Source organism: Mizuhopecten yessoensis, unplaced genomic scaffold, assembly GCF_002113885.1.
Source record: "Mizuhopecten yessoensis strain PY_sf001 unplaced genomic scaffold, ASM211388v2 scaffold1471, whole genome shotgun sequence".
NCBI classification, from domain to species: domain Eukaryota; kingdom Metazoa; phylum Mollusca; class Bivalvia; order Pectinida; family Pectinidae; genus Mizuhopecten; species Mizuhopecten yessoensis.
In genome coordinates this window covers 337604-356718 of record NW_018404063.1, presented here as the reverse complement: position 1 = coordinate 356718, position 19115 = coordinate 337604, and the positions used below count along the sequence as shown (strand labels likewise).

Below are 19115 nucleotides of genomic sequence, written 5' to 3'. Positions count from 1 at the left end.
AGCGAAATTGCAAAATTTTCACCGGGAACCCATATTTTTTTATGCTTACCGAAAATCATATATACTTGGCTGTCTTCTGTAAAAGTTTTATAAAATTGACATGGGTTTTGATCGCATTTTTGCTTGTTTTTAATGCATTCGTTTGATGTAAATTTGTTAAAATTACATTTTGAAGAGAATAGATGGCCATGAAAAATGCATAAATATACCAAATATAATCATTTTTGTTTTATTTCTGCTTTTGATAGTTCATATTTTGGGGGAAATTTGCAGAAAAGTAGCTACCTTACTGCTGATATATCTCAAAAAGTAAGTCGAGAACCCCCTTTTTTTCTTTTCATATATGGAATCTACGTAAAACATGCAAGAAAATAAGCCTAATTAGAAAAAAATAACATGGGTTTTTCCAAAAGGATGGACCCACCTTAAAGACAGTGGTAGGTTCTAAATTCTCTCTCTCTCTCTTTTTTTTTCTTTTTTTCATTTATGATTTGTAAAATTTATTGATGTTGCCATGTACATTGTGTAAAATAGTTCTTGGAGAAGGCTTCATAATTTGGAATAAATTGTGCCTAATCCCTTTGCAAATTTTGTAATAAAATATGTTTAAATAAAAATTACGGATATTTTGTAATGATCGGCACTGAAATTAGAGCATGCATTAAGCGTCGCACAGACTTTAAAGCGTTGAAGTGACCAATGATTATTCAACATGGCGTGTGTTGTGAATTCCGCACGCCGGTTGTGTCTAAATTCGTCTGCAATTCAAAAGTCAGCTATTTTCCCATCAACATTGTTCAAGAGACAGATTTCAACAACGTCTTGTTTAAACATAAGAGAAAGTAAGCTTGTATTCATAGTCGGAATTTTTGTCTTTATTGGAGAGTCTTGATGACCTCTACCTGTTTCATTACTCCCATAAAATGAGAGGCCGCTGATCGGCCTTTTCTCTATCGGATATGATTTTGCCGACTGCGACCTCTCATTTCCGAAGCACTTATTCTTTGATGCAGTTTCCGCCCGAAACCCGGGCGGAACAAAATCGGCTTGAAAAACTGACTTAAGTGGTTAACAGTTCATGACAACGATGACTACTCACGGTTTATATAATAAAGATATCATATGTATGTTACAGACACAAATATATAGTATATTACGGAATAGAACACTGAAAATACATGTCCATGTCGTTGTAGCACATCTCTGACCTACATTTAAAACATGTCTTCCTGGATTAATACAAAATAGCAGGGGTATTTTAAACGGAACGAAATGATACGGAGTTTGTTTGTATTCCGCTTGTGAAACTTTACATGTAATCCATTTTTGTATTAACCGGAAAAATCATGGCAAATGCTGTCTGCTTCGCTTCGAATGAGGAAAAACTCATTATTTATGTCTTTGACACGATTTTTTTTCAAATAATCATGGATTTATGGAAAGGAATATTTATTGGACCCTTTTGGCCATTTAAATGTATGTAAACACGATAAACTCTTTCTTAATCCGAACTTTGAAAATGTGATCGTCAGCATCGGGAAAATCAGCTATGGGCAGTTAGAGGTTACGCGGCGCCTGTCAAAAGTATTTCGCCGTGTAAAACCTCTTACATTGTTGGAGTACCTGTTTCATATGATCCTTATAATTATATTTTCTATGCCACCGCTAGGGACCTGGAAACTTGAACATACCGAATGAGCTAAAGAGAATTTCTCTATAACCGTGTCGGTAGGAAGAGGCCGGGTTTTATATAAGTACCATCAGGAGAGTAGCTCGAGTTGAGCTGAGGAGACTGGGTATTAATTAATATTAGTTCTACCACAGACTTTGATAGCACCCCTCCGTATTAAAGCCATTTTGGTCTCTGTGGAGTATAACATATAGAAAGAGCACCTCTGGCCTTGACACCAGACTTTTTGACAGATAGACACCACTGTGTCACCAAACATCCAGCTGTCAAAATGTCTGTCTGGTGTCGGGGGGGGGGGGGGGGATTTTGGGCTACCAGGAGGGTGGACCCACTGCTTCCACTGGTAAGATAGACATACAGATGGAGTTTAATCAAACAGTTTACTAACATTTCCAATGTCTGTACAAAGACTGCTTTGAATAGTTCCGAGTAGCCCGAGTTTCCTCTGGCCCTAAACACAAGACATAAGACATTTTGACAGATAGATGTCTGGTGTCAGGGCCAGAGGAAACTCAGACTAAATTCTAAGGTGTGGGTTATTAATTTCAGATCTAACTGCTGTTAAACTTTCAACAGGTTTAGGGTCTAGTCCGAAATAACTGACTCTCATTTTAAAAAACATGTATGTTCTGTTTTCTTCTATACCAGAGCTTGTCCACATACTTCCTATGCATGGATGGCATGTTCATGAGTCGCATGATAAACCAATATACTTATGAAAATAGTTGACAAAATCTACCCTGCCGTAAAAAACTCTTTCTTAAAGATATGAAATAGTTGTTTTCAGCATTTTGTTGGTGCAGTGGCAAAGATAAATAACCTTCCCGTTAGTTGAAGTTCTCACCCAAACCCGGTGTGCAAACTTGTCTTAGAGACTATGGAGGATGTTTTAACTGTCTCTGCCAAATAAAAAATAATAATAAACAGGTTGGGTACAATGCCGCATATGGGTAATGATCCTGCATTTGGGTCACTGTTACTCATTCGAGTTACAATTTTATTACTGAAATGGGGAAAAAAGTGAAATAAAAACACACAAAGTTCTTTTAAACACTTGGGAGTGGAAAAAAGGGCGTAATTCTTTCAACTTAATCCAATAAATAACAATGAAGTGCACAAAAATAAATCAATTCTGATGTCTAACCTTTTGTAAAAGACTCTTGGTAAAACTTGTGTCTCTATGCATTTTGAAAATTGACTAACTCAAGTTAGATAAACATGATAATAAACCATCACTCATTTGGGAACCTGTTTTAACCCTGTGTTGTACTGATTAACTGTTAAGCATTTATTCTTTTTCAGTCAAGGAGACAGAAGATGGTGACACACTAACAGTAAGTAATCAACAAGAATTTGTATACATTATACCAAAGTTCAGTTGGCTGTTGTTAAATATGTAAATAACACAACAAATAAACCTCTTCATTGTAATCTACCAAAGTTCAATTGAAGCCTTGTATTGTGAATTTTGAAAGACATCTTTGAACAAAGGTATTCTGTAGTAAACATGAGGCTTTTATTGAAGACCCGGAGAGACATTCTTAATTGTAACAACATGCATTGTATACTGCATAAAGTACTGTAAAGTGCTTTTATTTCTCAGAGTTTTATGTTTCTATATTTGAGATTTACTTTCAAAGCCCGAATTCCAAACTCCAGCGAAAATTTTGATTAGAGATCTGCCATTTGTTGCTATCAATATCCATCCTTGATATCCAGGGGTTACGAAAAAAATAAAAATGTGATGAAACGCGAATTTAAGACCCCGCAAATAAATTCCAGGTGTGAAAATGCACATTTGACACCGCCAAATTAAAGCACTTTAAAAAAAAACTGTGCCATTGTAATGTAATGTTTTGTGCTTAATGATTATGTTTTAGGTTGAAGCAAATCTGTTGGAATCGGAGAGAACTGGTAAATTAACCTGTATTGATAAACCAGATAAAGGCTGTACCCTGTGTGGATTTAATGTGAAGTACACGGTAGGTTTGTTTATATATATACTATCATCATGGTAATCTCTGTTGTTTTAGTTGCAAGAGAAATGAAAAAAAATTAAGATGATTATTAACCTATATATAAGGCAAAGAAAAAAGTATGTGTCTCAAGTTTTCATCATACCTATCAACCCTAGATGTTAATTCATACATGTAAAATATATGTCAACAAGGGGCAATGGGGCCTGCATTTGAGACACATTTTTTCTCTTAACCCATCCCCACCCAACCCCCCACCCCCCAACCCCCATTCCTTAGGAGCAAACCTAGTTAGTAGCAATAATCCCATTGCTGTCAGACGTAAAATCAGTCTATATTTGAAATTTGAATAATTTATAAAATATGTATATTCCAATATTCATTGCGTTTTCAAAGTGAGTGATCTCCCCTTGTAAACTTTTTTTAATACTAAAATAAATCTCACAGTACAAAACAGTTTGTGTCATGTCTTTGCAAAACTGTTCATTCAATGATAAGTGATCTCCCCTTCTGAAAACTACCTTTTGAATTATGAGTAATCTCCCCTTTCTCAGACGTTATGATGAGTGATCTCTTTATATATTTGTTATGTAATAATTTACCTCGCCAATGTAAAATTGTTTGTGGTAAGTTGTATTACTGTATTTGGTGGATGATAATGAACTCCCTTTACATAAATTGTATTCATCTATCCTTAACTAGTATTAATTGTCAAATTATCTCCCCTTGTAGGATGTGCTGATCATTAGCCAATTTGTTGACAAGAATGGTCAGATATTACCTCGCTGGGTGAGCGGCCTGTGTGGCTATCAACAGACCTTGATGAACCAAAATCTTCACAAGGCTCAGAGAGCAGGTCAGTTAATCAGTGTGAATTGCACACAGGCTATTGGGTCAGTTCTTATTTTCTCTGAGGAATTTAGCTTTATGAATTGTGTAATGATGTAAAAATTTAATATTTTACAATTGTTCTGAATTTTTGGAAAGAAATAGGTTTGAACTATTGATAATTTGTTTTATACTCCTGTCATTATTGATGGACATATTATGGTATATGGTATTTGTCTGTCCTCCACACTTTGGGTTCCACAGGATAACTGTCCTATGGTATTGATCAAAAATTACATTTTGATGAAAATTAGTATCAAGACTGAGGCTAAGTTCAAAGTTGAGCAAAATCTATGCATAATTGGTAGTTGATTAGTTACTGCACTTTGATTGCTCAGAACTTTGACAAATATGACTGGACTCTGATTCAATATTTATATTATTCCAAGACAAAGGCTGAGTTTACATGGGCAAAATATGTGCATAAGCTGGGCAGTACAAAGTACCAGGGTGACCTTATGTGGTTGTGGTCCATCAACTGTCTTCTTTTGTCTGTCCAGTTTTCCCAAAGTACGGAGCAGAATCATACCAAATATTGGTGTTTGTATACTTAGGCCATGGGATTAAAAGTCATGCAAATTTAGAGCCATACCTTCCTGATGGCTGAAGGGCTTGGTCAAAGGGGGTTAAATAGGCTGATGATCTATAAATCATTCACCCCTGAAGACACATTTGAACTCCCCCAATTCAAAGGTTGGAATAGTTCATTATGACATTTCAGGGGTGAATGAGTTAAATGACATCTCCTGCCAAAAGTACTGGACCGATTTCAAGTTGTAGAGGTGGCATGCTAATACAAAATTGGCCACTCCCCAGCACCCTGCACCTCTGTAGAATTTTATTTTTCTAATTCTTCATAACATTTTTTTTTCTTCTTATAGGTTTAATGCCCAATTTGAGGCCACCACGTAAGGACGGCAAGAAAAGGACGAGCAATATGTCAACTTATGCATGGAAAAAGTACAACGTTTACTATGAAGATTGGGACAAGATTCCAGTAGCGTGATTAATCTTACCAGGAAATGAAGCAGTCCAAATTGTGTAAACCTTCAAAATATTGATAAACTAATATTGACACAAACTCCCAAAATATTAAAATTATATTAGGTCATATTAGTCACTCAGGTGACTCATTCACCCCTGAAGGCACATTTGAACTCTTCCAATACAAATGTTGGAATAGTTCATTATAAAATTTCAGGGGTGAATGAGTTAATGCAATTACAAGTTCTAATTGACAATAAATACATCTTGAAATGCGTTGACTGAAAAACAGACATATTTTTCACCTGTCCCGAGATTATTTTCAGTGAAGTTCATCCTCGATATCAAGGGGTTACACTCACTTACACTCTCTTCATCCCTGGAATATGTCATAGCAAAACCAAAGGCTCAGTGGCACCGCCTTGTAGATGAGACAAGACTACTAGTTTGATCTTTTGCTGTACATCAAAAGAATATGTCAGTTGCATAATGGCGAATGTCTGGCTTTAAAATAGGGTGTTGGTCCTCTGTAATCTTCAAAGGACAGGTATCAGCCTAGCAGTAGGTACCAGGTAGTTATTTTTTTTTACCCAAGATCAATCAAATTGCTAGCCACGTGCATTTGCAACGATATATTCCAGATGCAGAGAACAAAAGTGAGCGTAACCTATTGAGTATCGAGAATGAATTAAATGTTGATGCATAGGACTGTAAAAGACAGCGACATTCTTACGACGTTTCTCTGAATTTGTTTACACTGGTATCAAAGTTTCATGTGAATTCAAATTTCAGTCTGATGGAAGTGTAAAATGGTGGTTGAGTGTTCACACGAGTAAGTCCTGGTTTAGATGACAGTTGATCAAATTTACGAGTCACTTTAGGAAACATCATGCCTGTTTTTAAGAAAATAATTAGATATCTATAAATACAGGTTGCTGTAATACTCGGTGTGAGGGTTATGCTACGGTTGGTACTTGTACATCAAGATAGCTCATCCAGGGGTGTAGTTTCCTATTAAGTGTTCAAGCCAGCAGGCAGATTTTAAAAAGTCAACTAGCGTACCTATATTTTCATAGTACATTTTGAAAATATCTTCACTAGTCCTTTCATGAAAGCGTATAATAGCTTCATGTGTCTAGCTTGTGGGGTTGTACACCCATGTTCATCAAATTTAAATCGCTAGATTATTAGACTGCAGATCAGCCAAGAGAAAATATAAAGATTTGTGTGTAAAGCCAAGAAAAATCTTACTTGGAATAACTATGTAAATTTGTGTGAATTTGTGTATGGATGTATATTTGTTGTGAATGGAAGAATTTGGATAATAAAGTATTATCATTTCATTCATGCATTACTTATTATTAAGTATCATTAAGTATTCAATTGCAGTCCAATAGATGATATCGTGACCAGTGGAACTCTTCAAATAGGAGGGGATTAAACTGTACTCGCTGGGGCAACGGACAACATGGCAGCGCCAAAACATTCAGATACGAATTTCCACGAACTTCCATGTAATGAATTGGGTAATATTTTAAAGTCAAAAGGTATCACCTACTCCAAATAAGAACAAGAGGCCCAGAGGGCCTGTATCGCTCACCTGAATATGTTTAAAATAATTGGTATGAAGTAAAGATATAGCACTCCATGGTAGGTGCTGTAAGTACATATAGAATTCCAGAAAGATCCATCCAGTACTTGAGATATAACAAATTACAAACAGAGCCCCACCCCTAGGGGGGTCATACTCACCGTTTAAACAAAATTGAGTCCCATTGGCCAAAGGATTCTCCAGACTAAATAAGGATAAAATCCCTTAATCACAATGGTCGAAGAAGGATTTTAAAGGTTTTTCCTCTCTTTCTCCTATTGGACCCCGCCCTTCTGCCCCCTGGGAGACCACACCCACTGCTTATACAAAATTGAGTCCCCTTGGCCCAAGGATGCTCCAGACTAAATTAGGATAAAATCCCTTAATCCCTATGGTAGAAGAAGGATTGTAAAGGTTTTACTTCTATTTCCCCTATTGGGCCCCGCCCCTCTGCCCCCAGGGGGGGCCACACCCACCATTTATACAAAATTTAGTCCCCTTGGCCTAAGGATGCTCCAGACCAAGGGGAGTAACTCGTGGATGGTCGTGATAACACCTATTGAAAATTTGTGTTGGCATGTTATGATTGCTATAGCCTCGCCTTGTCTGTAGTCTGGTGTCGCTTCTTTCATGCTCGTGACCATTTGTCTGTGGTTTCTATATAGTTACATCATGAGAAGGCTTTATGTTGCATCCTTAAACTATCTTGGCTTCAGTTGTTAAGATCTACGTTCAGCTTATATTTGATGAAATAAATTTATGTTTTGCCAGATTTTTGATTCCTTGAAAATCTTTCCTAGTGGCTAAAATAGTTAGCTTTGACCCCTGATGACCCCTGATGACCCCTGATGATATTGAAAGTTTGTTTGTATTTGTATTTAAAATTTGAAGTAGATTTTCTTGAAAATGAACAGCCAACAAATCTGTCAAATCAATGAAATTTAATATAAATTTCTGAACAGTTTTTTCAACACTTTCACACACATTTATTCGGGACATGTATTTCATTTGGTTCTTGCCATTGATGCTAGTACATGTACATTTCAACGAACTATGTCCTTTGTTGTTAATGATTCCTGTCTATGTCCTTTGTTGTTAATGATTCCTGTTTATGTCCTTCGAAATGTACTTTATTCCAGCAACCTTTGTTCGGTCAAACTTTCCGCCATTCACCAGTAAATCCAAATTTGCCTAGTGTTAACTTCACCAGTCACATGCCTAGTGTTAACTTCACCTGTCACATGCCTAGTGTTAACTTCACCCGTCACATGCCTAGTGTTAACTTCACCCGTCACATGGAATAACTACGTAAAGTATGTTATGTACTTAAATATTCATTGTATTAATAAACCTGTCTTCTTTACGTTTTCTTGAATTATTTCAAGTATTTCCTTCAATTTATTTTGCCAAACACCTTTATAATGACATTTTTTCTGGACAAATAATGGAAGTATAACCAGGTTTTACTGCAAAGACATGTGACGGAGCTATATAATCTGAAGAATCTGTTGGACATGAGTTAAAAGAGACTGGGGCTGCCCCCCAATAGCTGAACTTAAGACATCACAAATGTTCCGTCGTGTAGTAGCCAACCTGTCGGTCAGTCTTAACTGGACATTAGTTGTTAAAAATGTTTCTTTATATGGCAGCAAAACCATCGGTCAGTCTCAAATAAAAAAAAAAAATATATGGCAGCCAAGCCAGTGGTCAGTCTCAACAAGATATTAGTTGTTATAAAAGTTTCTTTATAATATCAGCAAAACCATCAGTCGGTCTCAACTGGACATAAGTTGTTATAAATGTTTCTTGATCATCAGCCAAGCCATCGGTCAGTCATATTTAATGGTAACATCAGTGTACTCTCCATCAATAGGTTGGAACCCTGGGATGGCTGGTGTATCCGTAAGTCTCTTCACCGAAAAATTGTACAAATCTTCATCAATCTGTAAAAAATGAAGCAATAATAATAATAAATAATAATCAGCGGTTCTCATATACTGCTTTATCATAACCTAGATAGTCTCAAAGAATCCGTGGTTATAGGGCCTTTGCAACCAGCCAATATCTTTCTCAACTACCTGGGGAGCATACAGCCGGTGCTGCTATTTCAGTACTCATTTACAGCTGAGTAGACTGGAACAAGCGGAGTTAAGGATCTTGTTCACAGATACAACACAGTGCCGTGACGTGATGTGACTCGAGCCTGCAACCCTTCGGTGACGAGTCCGGCGTCCTACCACTAGTCTACCGTCCCTCCAGCACAAATTTAGCGAAATATTTTACCATGCATTCCTATCAAACTATTTGACTTTGTTGTGACACACAATATGTTTTGGTTTGTTTAATAATCTTAACAAACCTATCTGACGAAAATTAACCCACTCACTTTCCACAGCATTTAAACCTTTCACCCCTAGGTAACTTTAGTAGACTCTACCATACATTGATACGGATTAGTCTATTATGGTCTACAGTGGTGAAAGGGTTAGGTAAGTGAACTAAGACCAGTGAACTCCAGACAAAAATAAATTACGCCACAGTCACTGAACCTCAAAGTACAAAATAGGTTTGATAAATGAAAATGATCATTATATATAATATAATTTCAGTGGAAGATCCAAGGTGTTGAATTGGTATGTGGTCTTCAACTTCTGTGAGAGATATGAAAATATACCAGGTTGAGTATGACTTTTCTACAGTAGTTATAGAGCTAGTTAGATAGTTGATTGCTTAACGGCCCAGCAATGGTGAAGCAATTTCGGGCCTGACAACAACAATAAAGGACAATTACAAAAAAACGTAATACACCAAAAATAAACTGAATTGTAAAAGGTTAAAAATTGTACACATAAGTACACAGTGAAAAATGGTCTAAAAGTTAAAGATCCCTGTCCCACTGCACTGTAGTTTTTTGTTTACACAGTAACCTCCCCTTTACTTCCGTTTGGACGTAACTGTAGCACAGTTGGGTCAACCCACTCTGTTTACTAGGTAGCTCAGTCTGTTGTAGAGTAATAGTATAGCAGTCTGAAGTCCTGGGTTCAAATCCCGGTCTAGCCCAGCTAAATTTCTACATTTAGTACATAATTGTTTACCTATACATGTTATGTTTTGTTTATTTCATCTTTTTTTTCATAAAAAAATCTTGCAAGGTATGGTTTTCTTTCAAGAAATGATTTATCGAAGCTATATTCATGCCGGGAAAAACAACTTTCAATATTTCGTTACAGTTTTTGGCAGTGGTACAGGGATCCTTAAACAAAGCATCTGAAAACACAACCCCGAAAATAATAATTCACAAAGGCAATACCTCCGAGAGCTCAATATTTTACTGAAATGTAATTTACAACTTACAGCATTTGTCTGATGAAGGTGACAGTGTACATATCATACTTATCATCGAAACGTCACATAGAAAATGTTATTGGTTGTGTAAAAAGAACTTCTCATAATCCATACTTTCCAACCTGAAGAAAATGTTTAGAAATATAACTCACAGCAATGGCCTTCTGATAAAGTTCCTCCGACTCCTTCCGTAATTCCCCCAGAGCCTTTTGTTGTGATAATAACCGCTTTTGTACCGTATGTATTTCTTGTGTTATAAAATCTCTGCAGTACACTTTCCATTCGTGCGAGAATTTTTTCATTTCCTTCTCCCTTTCTTCAGGTGGGACTGACAGTTCTCGTTTTCTAATTCTGTTGGACAGAAAGAAATGCATTCAGATGAGAATTTTTCATTATGCAAGAAGTTTTTAGTTGATAATGGTTTTCAAATGTTAAAAGTATTTATAAAATTACAGTAAATACAATTCTCTTATTTCATTTGCATAATGCCAAAAATATTTTAATTTCAATTTATTTTTTTTAATAATTCCTTTTGATATATTGCCAAACCCTTTCATAATGTCAAAATCTTGCTGGAAAAATTAGTGTCAGTAGAAGAAAATTTTACATTAAATTTCTGATTGATGCTGCCGTAATCCACAATATTAGCCAAAATACCGAAGTGTCCCTTAAGCTTTCAGTGTACAGTTACGCAGGGCCTACGGAACCCCAATGGTATTTCCTGTTTTATTTATTGAACCACCTGCCCGAAATATCACCTAGTAATAGAAATGAAAAGTGGATAGTATCTATCTATGAAAAATGCACCAACATTTTTGGAACGGATAGTATGGTATAAAGATTCATCTAAAAAGTGTCCCGATTTGGATACAGTGACGTTACCTCATCATGAGCCTCGTCATGGACACGCATACCAATGTGAGGCTCTATCTTGGTGTTAGAGTTTCATTAGCATGTGTGAGGTTAAATATAACCAGATATATGGATTTTATTTTATATTTACTATTTGTCAGCCTCAGTACAGAAGAAGATGTTAAATTGTTCATTTTGTTGGGGGGGGGGGGGGGGGGGGGGGGGATGATGACGACGACGACAGACTCCAGGATGAAATTGGGAAAAAAATCATTGATCATTAGAATAATTCTGGGTGGTCGGGTGGTGCATGGATAATGCACTTTAAACAATGCGGTTTGATTCCCCGATCGGACATGAAAAGGTATGGGACCACGTGGGTTTTCTCCGGGTACTCCGGTTTGCCCCCACATTAAGACCCTCCGCGCGCTAACATCCGGAACAACAAGAGTGATTAATATAAGTTGAAATAACTTGTTTCATCATTGTTGTAAAATAAATAAATTTTGTATTATTTTTTTCCCCGAACAACTCTAAATAAATGAAATTAGACGGGTTTAACTATAATTAAGCCAGGGTTCACAACTAACATTAGTCGATAAGCCTTAGACTAGTAAAAAACGGAAGGAATCGTATATGTTCCATACCTGTTAGTTCTAAGGACTAGATATTTTTTACACCCTCTCCCTGTCTGATACTGATCTGTTACCGTAATGTACTGAGGCAAGGCAAGTAAAACCAACCAAGGACTATTGATTGATATCTTAACTAGTCCTAAAGACTAGGTAAGGAAAATAGTCAGTGCCTAACTCTGTAAGCCTATTTATGGAAACATGTGTTTTGAGAACTCAGGTCAAACATAAGGAATTTATTAATCAAACAAGACATCACAAGTGATACAATTTCCCACGCATTCACACATTGTGACATATATATAAAGAGACCAAATGAAGTCGCTAGAGCGATGACAAAGTTTTTTCTAGTGACCTTGACCTTCATCATAGAGAAGTTGTTCAAGGCATTGCCATACCGAACACTTGTATAAGTTTCATGAAATTCCATTGCGGAACGAAGTTAATAGAGCAGCTGCCAGCTTCCACATCTAGGCACACGCCCCAATACTCCGGTGAAGTTTCATTGGAATCCAATGAAAAGTTTATGAGAAAATGCGCTGACACTTTTAAGGCGGAAAGACGAGGAGGAGGAGAAGAAGAAGAAACAGAGAGTAAAACCATTAAGTCCCCCACTTTGATTAAATTATCAAATGTTTCCTAAAACTTAATTACTTGTATATCTTTATTGCAGTAATTTAACCCTTTCACCACTGTGGACCATAATAGACTCAACCAGATCAATGCATGGCAGAGTTTACTAAAGTTACCGAGGGGTGAAAGGGTTAACTGACCTATTTCCCCACAAAATCAACTTTGAGACGACGGCTTCCCTGACAGACTTGTCTTGTAATCATTCACCCCTGAAGACACATTTGAACTCTTCCAATTCAATGGTTGGAATAATTCATTATGAAAGTTCAGGGGTGATTGAGTTAACTAATCATATTTTAATAGTTTATGAAGAACATCTGTTATGCAAACTTTTATCAGTGTATTGTGAAGACAAAAATTGTATGTAACTGGGGTTTATATATAATTGGAATTCAAACCCTGTAATCCCTGTATAATGGAAATGGTCGTCAGGAAGAAGCCTTTTGAACCATATGTGAAAAGGTTAAGTAAATCTTGGACTAGTTACACTGACACATGATAGCAGATAGTCTACTGTAAAAGCATACATTTTTGTTGAGGTTAAATTTCGTGGAATCAATATTTTAAAACCCTGATTTTTTTTCTTCTGGTAAGTAAGAAGTTTAAATTGAAAAGCGTAATGACAAAATGCAGGTAAATATAGTACAGGTACGTTAGTGTATTGGTCAAATCTGTCACCACTGAGGAGTTATAGCCGTGTGATCGTACAGTTAACGGTAAACTCAAATCACTGACCAAACAAAAACTTGTATGCGGCAAAGGTGTCTTCGCAGATACAAGATGGAGTGGAGATTGAGAAAGTGTCGGTTGATTTCAAAATCAGTGTTGTCAAACAAGTCCACGCTAAATGACTTCTATATGCAACGGATGAACTGGTGCGTGACAAACCGGGCATTGTAAATACATCATGGAGTTGTTATAAAATTAAATGTATATATTTATTACTTTCGTTTAGTTTATATTTCATGTGTATAAAATTTCGTTTGGGATTATATTTTTTTTTTTTTTAAACCCACAAAATAAACGAAATAAAAATCCCCAAAGAAATATTACGCTTTTACAGTATTAAGGTAATAGGATTGTGTCACCATTTCTCAGTAGAATTTCTTCAAATTTTGCTGTTATATTGCTTTGAAGTAAAAATAATTTTCTGCCACAAAAAAAGTATAAGTTGTCAGAATTTTAAGGATTTTAAATGGAAATTTATGTAACAAGGAGTGAATTTTGAAGAAAAAAATCAAACACACTATTTTTTGCAAAATAATTTCAATATAAATGATACTGACATAGATTAGTATAACATTAATGTATATCAATTTGATAAATGCTTAAATTGTGTAAAATTAATTATCTATAAACGATTAAAAATGGACATTATATAATAAAACCATATACACATAGTAATTACATGTAAGAGTTATCTTTCATGAAAAACTTCACAGTAGTGAAATAGGTAGCCGGTTTCCTGAAGTACAGAAAAATGGACACATGTGACTCATCGATAAAAAACAACTGAATTAATGCCTGGATTGCTTTGGAGTTTCTGTTCTGTCAATAATAAACATACAATGTTCATCATTTTAATATTAAACTTTAGAATATGCGGAAATTGTGATACTGTCTCCCTACATTGGATTTTCAACTAGGGATGTACTTCCTATTTCCGTTTATCAATACACTCCTATGACCTTAAGCTAGTACTAAGGACTACCAAGCAAAAATAGTTAGCTCATTCACCCCTGAGATTTCATAATGAACTATACCAACCTTTGGATTGGAAGAGCTCAAATGTGTCTTCAGGGGTGAATGAGTTAATATCTCATCCTGATATGAGACAGTCTCTTTTTGGATGTATATTACAAAGCTTTGTTGTGACACTTACTTGACTGCCTCTTTTTCAAGTTTCATGTCAATAATGCGTTCTTTGATGGGAGCTTTGATTAGTTGGGCTCTTTTGTCCATCTTGGCTAGCAATTTTTCAAGCTGTTTTTTCTTTTTGCCCAATCTCTTATTCATATGCGGGTGTTGTCCTTTCTTCCTGTGAACAAAAATTTTCACATTTTATAATTAATTCAGACAAAAAAAAGAAAATAATGCACAGAATGATTTGATGTGATGTCATTGAAACTTATTGCAATTTAATCATTGTTTGCTATAATATCCAGGCTGTAAAGAACTACTTTCTCACAATATATTTGATTTGATCAATTTACATACTGGACAAAAATACCCAGTGGCCAGTCAAAATGTAAACTATAAAAAAATGTCATTTGAAAAGAAATAAAGTTGTGAGTATTCTCCCTTCCCAGTCATTGATTTTTCTATTAAAATGAGCAAGTCCCTGTCTTACTGGAGATGGTCAGTTGTCAGGAAGAGTAGAGGGTGGGCCTGGGTCCTCAGACATCGGTTTAGCTGTAGTGAGCTGGAGGCTGTCCTAGCTGCTACTCCAAGCCTATAAAGAGATACATTTCTGTTTTATGTCATGTTATGTATATATTGTAACTGTATTGTATACTTATGTAAAAATTTGAAAAATTTAAAATTTAAAAAAAAAAAAAAAAAAAAAAGTGATATATTTCTTATATATATATATATGGGGCAAAGAAGTAATTCCAACAGTGTGGACAAGTTTAGATTGTATATAAAGAAGGTGTGTTATATAGCTATATAACACACTTTCTATATAACTATATAACACCTTCTATATAGCTATATAACACACCTTCTAAAAGTGTGTTGTATAGCTATATAACACACCTTCTTTCCGCATAGCGATGGGTTGCTATTAGAAAGAAAAAAATCTGAAAAAAAAGGTCAATAACTTCGAGATTTATAACACCAATGTAGTAGTATATACATCTCTGGTTAACTCATTCACCCCTGAAATTTCATAATCAACTATTCCAACCATTAAATTGGAAGAGTTCAATGTCTTCAGGGGTGAATGAGTTAACTAATGTCAAATTGAAAAGCCATAAAGTTTGCCAACATTTGAAAGCTTTTAGAATGAAGCATTATGTGATTTTTTCATATCCTGATAATGCTTTGAGCTAGAATTAATCCTTATTTAAAATATAGACTAGAACATTTCTTTGGTCATATAGATTTATATGCATCAGCGATTGTTTTCCATAGATCCAATGTCAGTATACAATTGTTTCATGGCTATTTGGGGAACAGTCAAAACTATCACCCCGAGGTAGGGGGAAGCCCTGGGGAACTGTTTGCCCAGGGCTTCCCCCTACCTCGGGATGATAGTTTTGACTGTTCCCAAAAAAACCATGAAACAATTGTTTTATTACCAAATGGCCGTGGTTCGATTCCCCGATCGGACATGAAAATGTTGGGGTCACCTGCCCGACCACGTGGGTTTCTCCGGGTACTTCGGTTTCCTCCCACAATAAGACCCCCACGCGCTAACAACCGGGCCAACAAGAGTGATTAATATAAGTTGAAATAACTTGTGTCATAATTGTTGTAAAATAAATAAAGATTATATTTATATATATAAAAAAAAATAATGAAAAGAAATTTTAAGTTTTGCAGTTGAGTTTCTGATTAATTTAGAGTTTAGACCCCTGCCATGTTACGCTAACGTTAGTTGTGCGTCACCAAGGAAATCAAAATAGGTAAAGAAGGCAGCAGGGTGAAAAAATCATCCTCGATTCTCCACAGGCTGTGCTCGCTTTCGCTCTAGATCTCTGCACCCCTGGAATATGTCATAGCGAAATCAAAGGCTAAGTCAGAGTGCACAACCTTGTGGCTGAGACGAGAAGACTGGTTTATTGGGTGGTCGGGTCGGGTGGTGCAGGGGTTAAAATTCATAACGTCAAAAAACGCCTCTGCCACAGTGCAATCGCCTTTCGCCAAGGCGGTCACTTGCCCGACCACGTGGGTTTCTCCAGTTTCCTTCCACATTTAGACCCTCTGTGCACAAACATCCAGGCCAACAAGAAAGGGATTAAATCCCCCTTATGTAACTTTAGTAAACTCTATCATGCATTAATCTGGACGAGTCCATTATGGTCTACATTGGTGAAAGGGTTAATTCAATTCAGTGATATCACTTATTAGTTGAAATAACTAGTTTCATGATTGTTATCAAATAAATTAAGTTTGTATATTATATACTAGTTTGTCCCTCTGTAATTTTCGAAGGACGTGTATGAGCCTCAACGATTAATCAGGTATTTTTACCTCAGACCATTCAAATAGCTAGTTGCATGCCTTCAGTTTTGCTATGACATATTCCAGGGGTGCACAGGGTGAAAGTGAGCGTTACTAACCCCTCGAGTATCGAGGATGGATAAGACTGAAAATATGTAGGTCATTCTAACAGATTGGGCACACCGGCTGATATGGGTAATAATCTTGCATTTGGGTAACAGTTTTATTACTGAAATGGGGAATACAGCGAAATAAAAACACAGAGTACTTTTAAAAACTTGGAGCAAAAATTGGCATTATTCTTTCAAATAAATCCAATAAATAACACAACGAAGTCCTTTTGTACACAAAAAGTTATCAATTCTGATGTCTAACTTTTTAACATAAGCCACTCTAAAGTGCCTTACTGTACTGTACATAGATATACAATTAATACAATTAGCTTATACATTAATTCAATATATTTTTTTTTATAAGGAATCCGCAGGAGCTGCCTTATCAGGCACTAACTACTAGCCCTATGCCACCTGGCTAATATCTCCCCATGTGTGTATGTCTGGGTGTGTGCTGGAAATGCAATGTGGTCTGTTTTTAGTGGGACCGTGCTTCCAACGGTATCATTTATAGTGCCACATCGCTTGAATGTTACAGCACAGATACCGCAACATCCACCCCAGACCAATTTATACTCCACCTGGGTTGTTGGAGTTGTATGGGCAGGAGAAAAACCCTTTCTCTAACTATCCATGCGTACAACGACTTCGGGGATCAAACCCCGGCAGCATAGAAGGCTGGAGTGTTAATCACTCGACCAGTCAGCCTATATTATAACTCTTTCAAATCCAAGGTAATTTAACATATGACATATTGTTATGTGGTTTAAGGTGGGTCCATCCTTTTGGAAAAAACCCATGTCATTTTTTTCTAATTAGGCTTATTTTCTTGCATGTTTTACGTAGATTCCATATATGAAAAGAAAAAAGGGGGTTCTCGACTTACTTTTTCAGATATATCAGCAGTAAGGTAGCTACTTTTCTGCAAATTTCCCCCAAAATATGAAAATTAAGTAAAAATTTGTTTTCTATAATATTTGCAAAATTTGAGTTACCACAAAGTTGAATATTTTTTACACATCTCGTGATGTACTATCAAAAGCAGAAATAAAACAAAAATGATTATATTTGGTATATTTATGCATTTTTCATGGCCATCTATTCTCTTCAAAATGTAATTTTAACAAAATTACATCAAACGAATGCATTAAAAACAAGCAAAAATGCGAGCAAAACCCATGTCAATTTTATAAAACTTTTACAGAAGACAGCCAAGTATATATAATTTTCGGTAAGCATAAAAAAATGTGGGGTTCTCGGTGAAAATTCTGCAATTTCGCTCACTTGAAGTTAGAACGCCATTCCCCCACCCCATTTTGCCTATTCCTATTTTAATGCGTAAAGGGCAAAATTATGTTATATTATTATCCATACCGTCAAAAAAATAATACTTTATCGTGTCCCAGCACTTATATTTGATATACATAAAAATCAAATAGCATTAATGCTCGGAACTTAAATAAAAATCAATATTTCGAAGTTCCGATTCGTATTCCGGATCCATATATCTTTGGACCGCCTCCGGGTCCGGTTTTATACACGAAATTATATTTCCGTACACAATGCTAGCGCACCATTCCAAACGTGTTGTGCTTGATTTCACTGTTTGTTGTGTAGTTCCTGTATATGCGGTCGGTATATAGAATTAAAATTGAACAAATATTTGCTACCATTACCTTGTCTACATCTAATTATTGCTGTATATTTATCGTAAAATAGACAATAGTACGAGCGGAATATGTCGTTTCCGCGATACAGGTTTCCGGAACTAAAAATAAGCTTCGCAAATTATTTTGGTCATATGTCTTACACTTTTTGTATACACTGAGCATTAAATACTTCTGACATTCAAAATGTTTTAAAAGCTGATTTTAATATATGACAATTCAATGTATAGATGTAAACAATTACATATGTTAGACATATTACTGTTACACTGTGTTTTCATACATTCGAGCACTCGTCTACCTTGGTGACACAGAGCATATCTACAGGCTGTTAAGCAGTTCCAGTAGTATAGTTCACAGCAAGTGATTGCAGAACTTGAGGACATCACATGCCATGCTAAGATCTAGACAGGACAGAGTAACAAACTAAATTAATATCTTGACCCGGAATCAGTAGTGGAGGCATCATTGGAAGGCTTAAAGGCCAGGTTGAATACCATCCCCAGTTACACATCTCTAAGACAGCTCCCCAAGTATAATATACATTAATGTACAAAGTTTTTACTTTATAGATTTT

General features: G+C 35.9%; 2 protein-coding genes across 2 annotated transcripts in view; one reads left to right on the top strand and one right to left on the bottom strand.

Moving 5' to 3' along the window:
* Positions 1–671: 671 nt before the first annotated feature.
* Positions 672–6881, top strand: LOC110462917 (28S ribosomal protein S18a, mitochondrial-like). Its single transcript, XM_021517161.1, has 5 exons — positions 672–842; positions 2993–3024; positions 3571–3672; positions 4399–4522; positions 5436–6881. The coding sequence occupies exons 1-5, from the start codon at positions 713–715 to the stop codon at positions 5558–5560; spliced, it is 513 nt and encodes a 170-aa protein (XP_021372836.1). The 5' UTR covers positions 672–712; the 3' UTR covers positions 5561–6881.
* A 1313-nt stretch (positions 6882–8194) lies between these two features.
* The window catches only part of LOC110462901 (39S ribosomal protein L40, mitochondrial-like), a 16728-nt gene continuing 5807 nt past the window's right edge, over positions 8195–19115 (bottom strand). Inside the window, exons 2-5 of the mRNA XM_021517143.1 lie at positions 14942–15043; positions 14474–14629; positions 10627–10825; positions 8195–9072 (exon numbers count right to left, since the gene is read on the bottom strand). Coding sequence (XP_021372818.1) covers positions 8959–9072; positions 10627–10825; positions 14474–14629; positions 14942–15043 — 571 coding nt within the window. The 3' untranslated portion in view covers positions 8195–8958. The remainder of the gene's footprint in view (positions 9073–10626; positions 10826–14473; positions 14630–14941; positions 15044–19115) is intronic.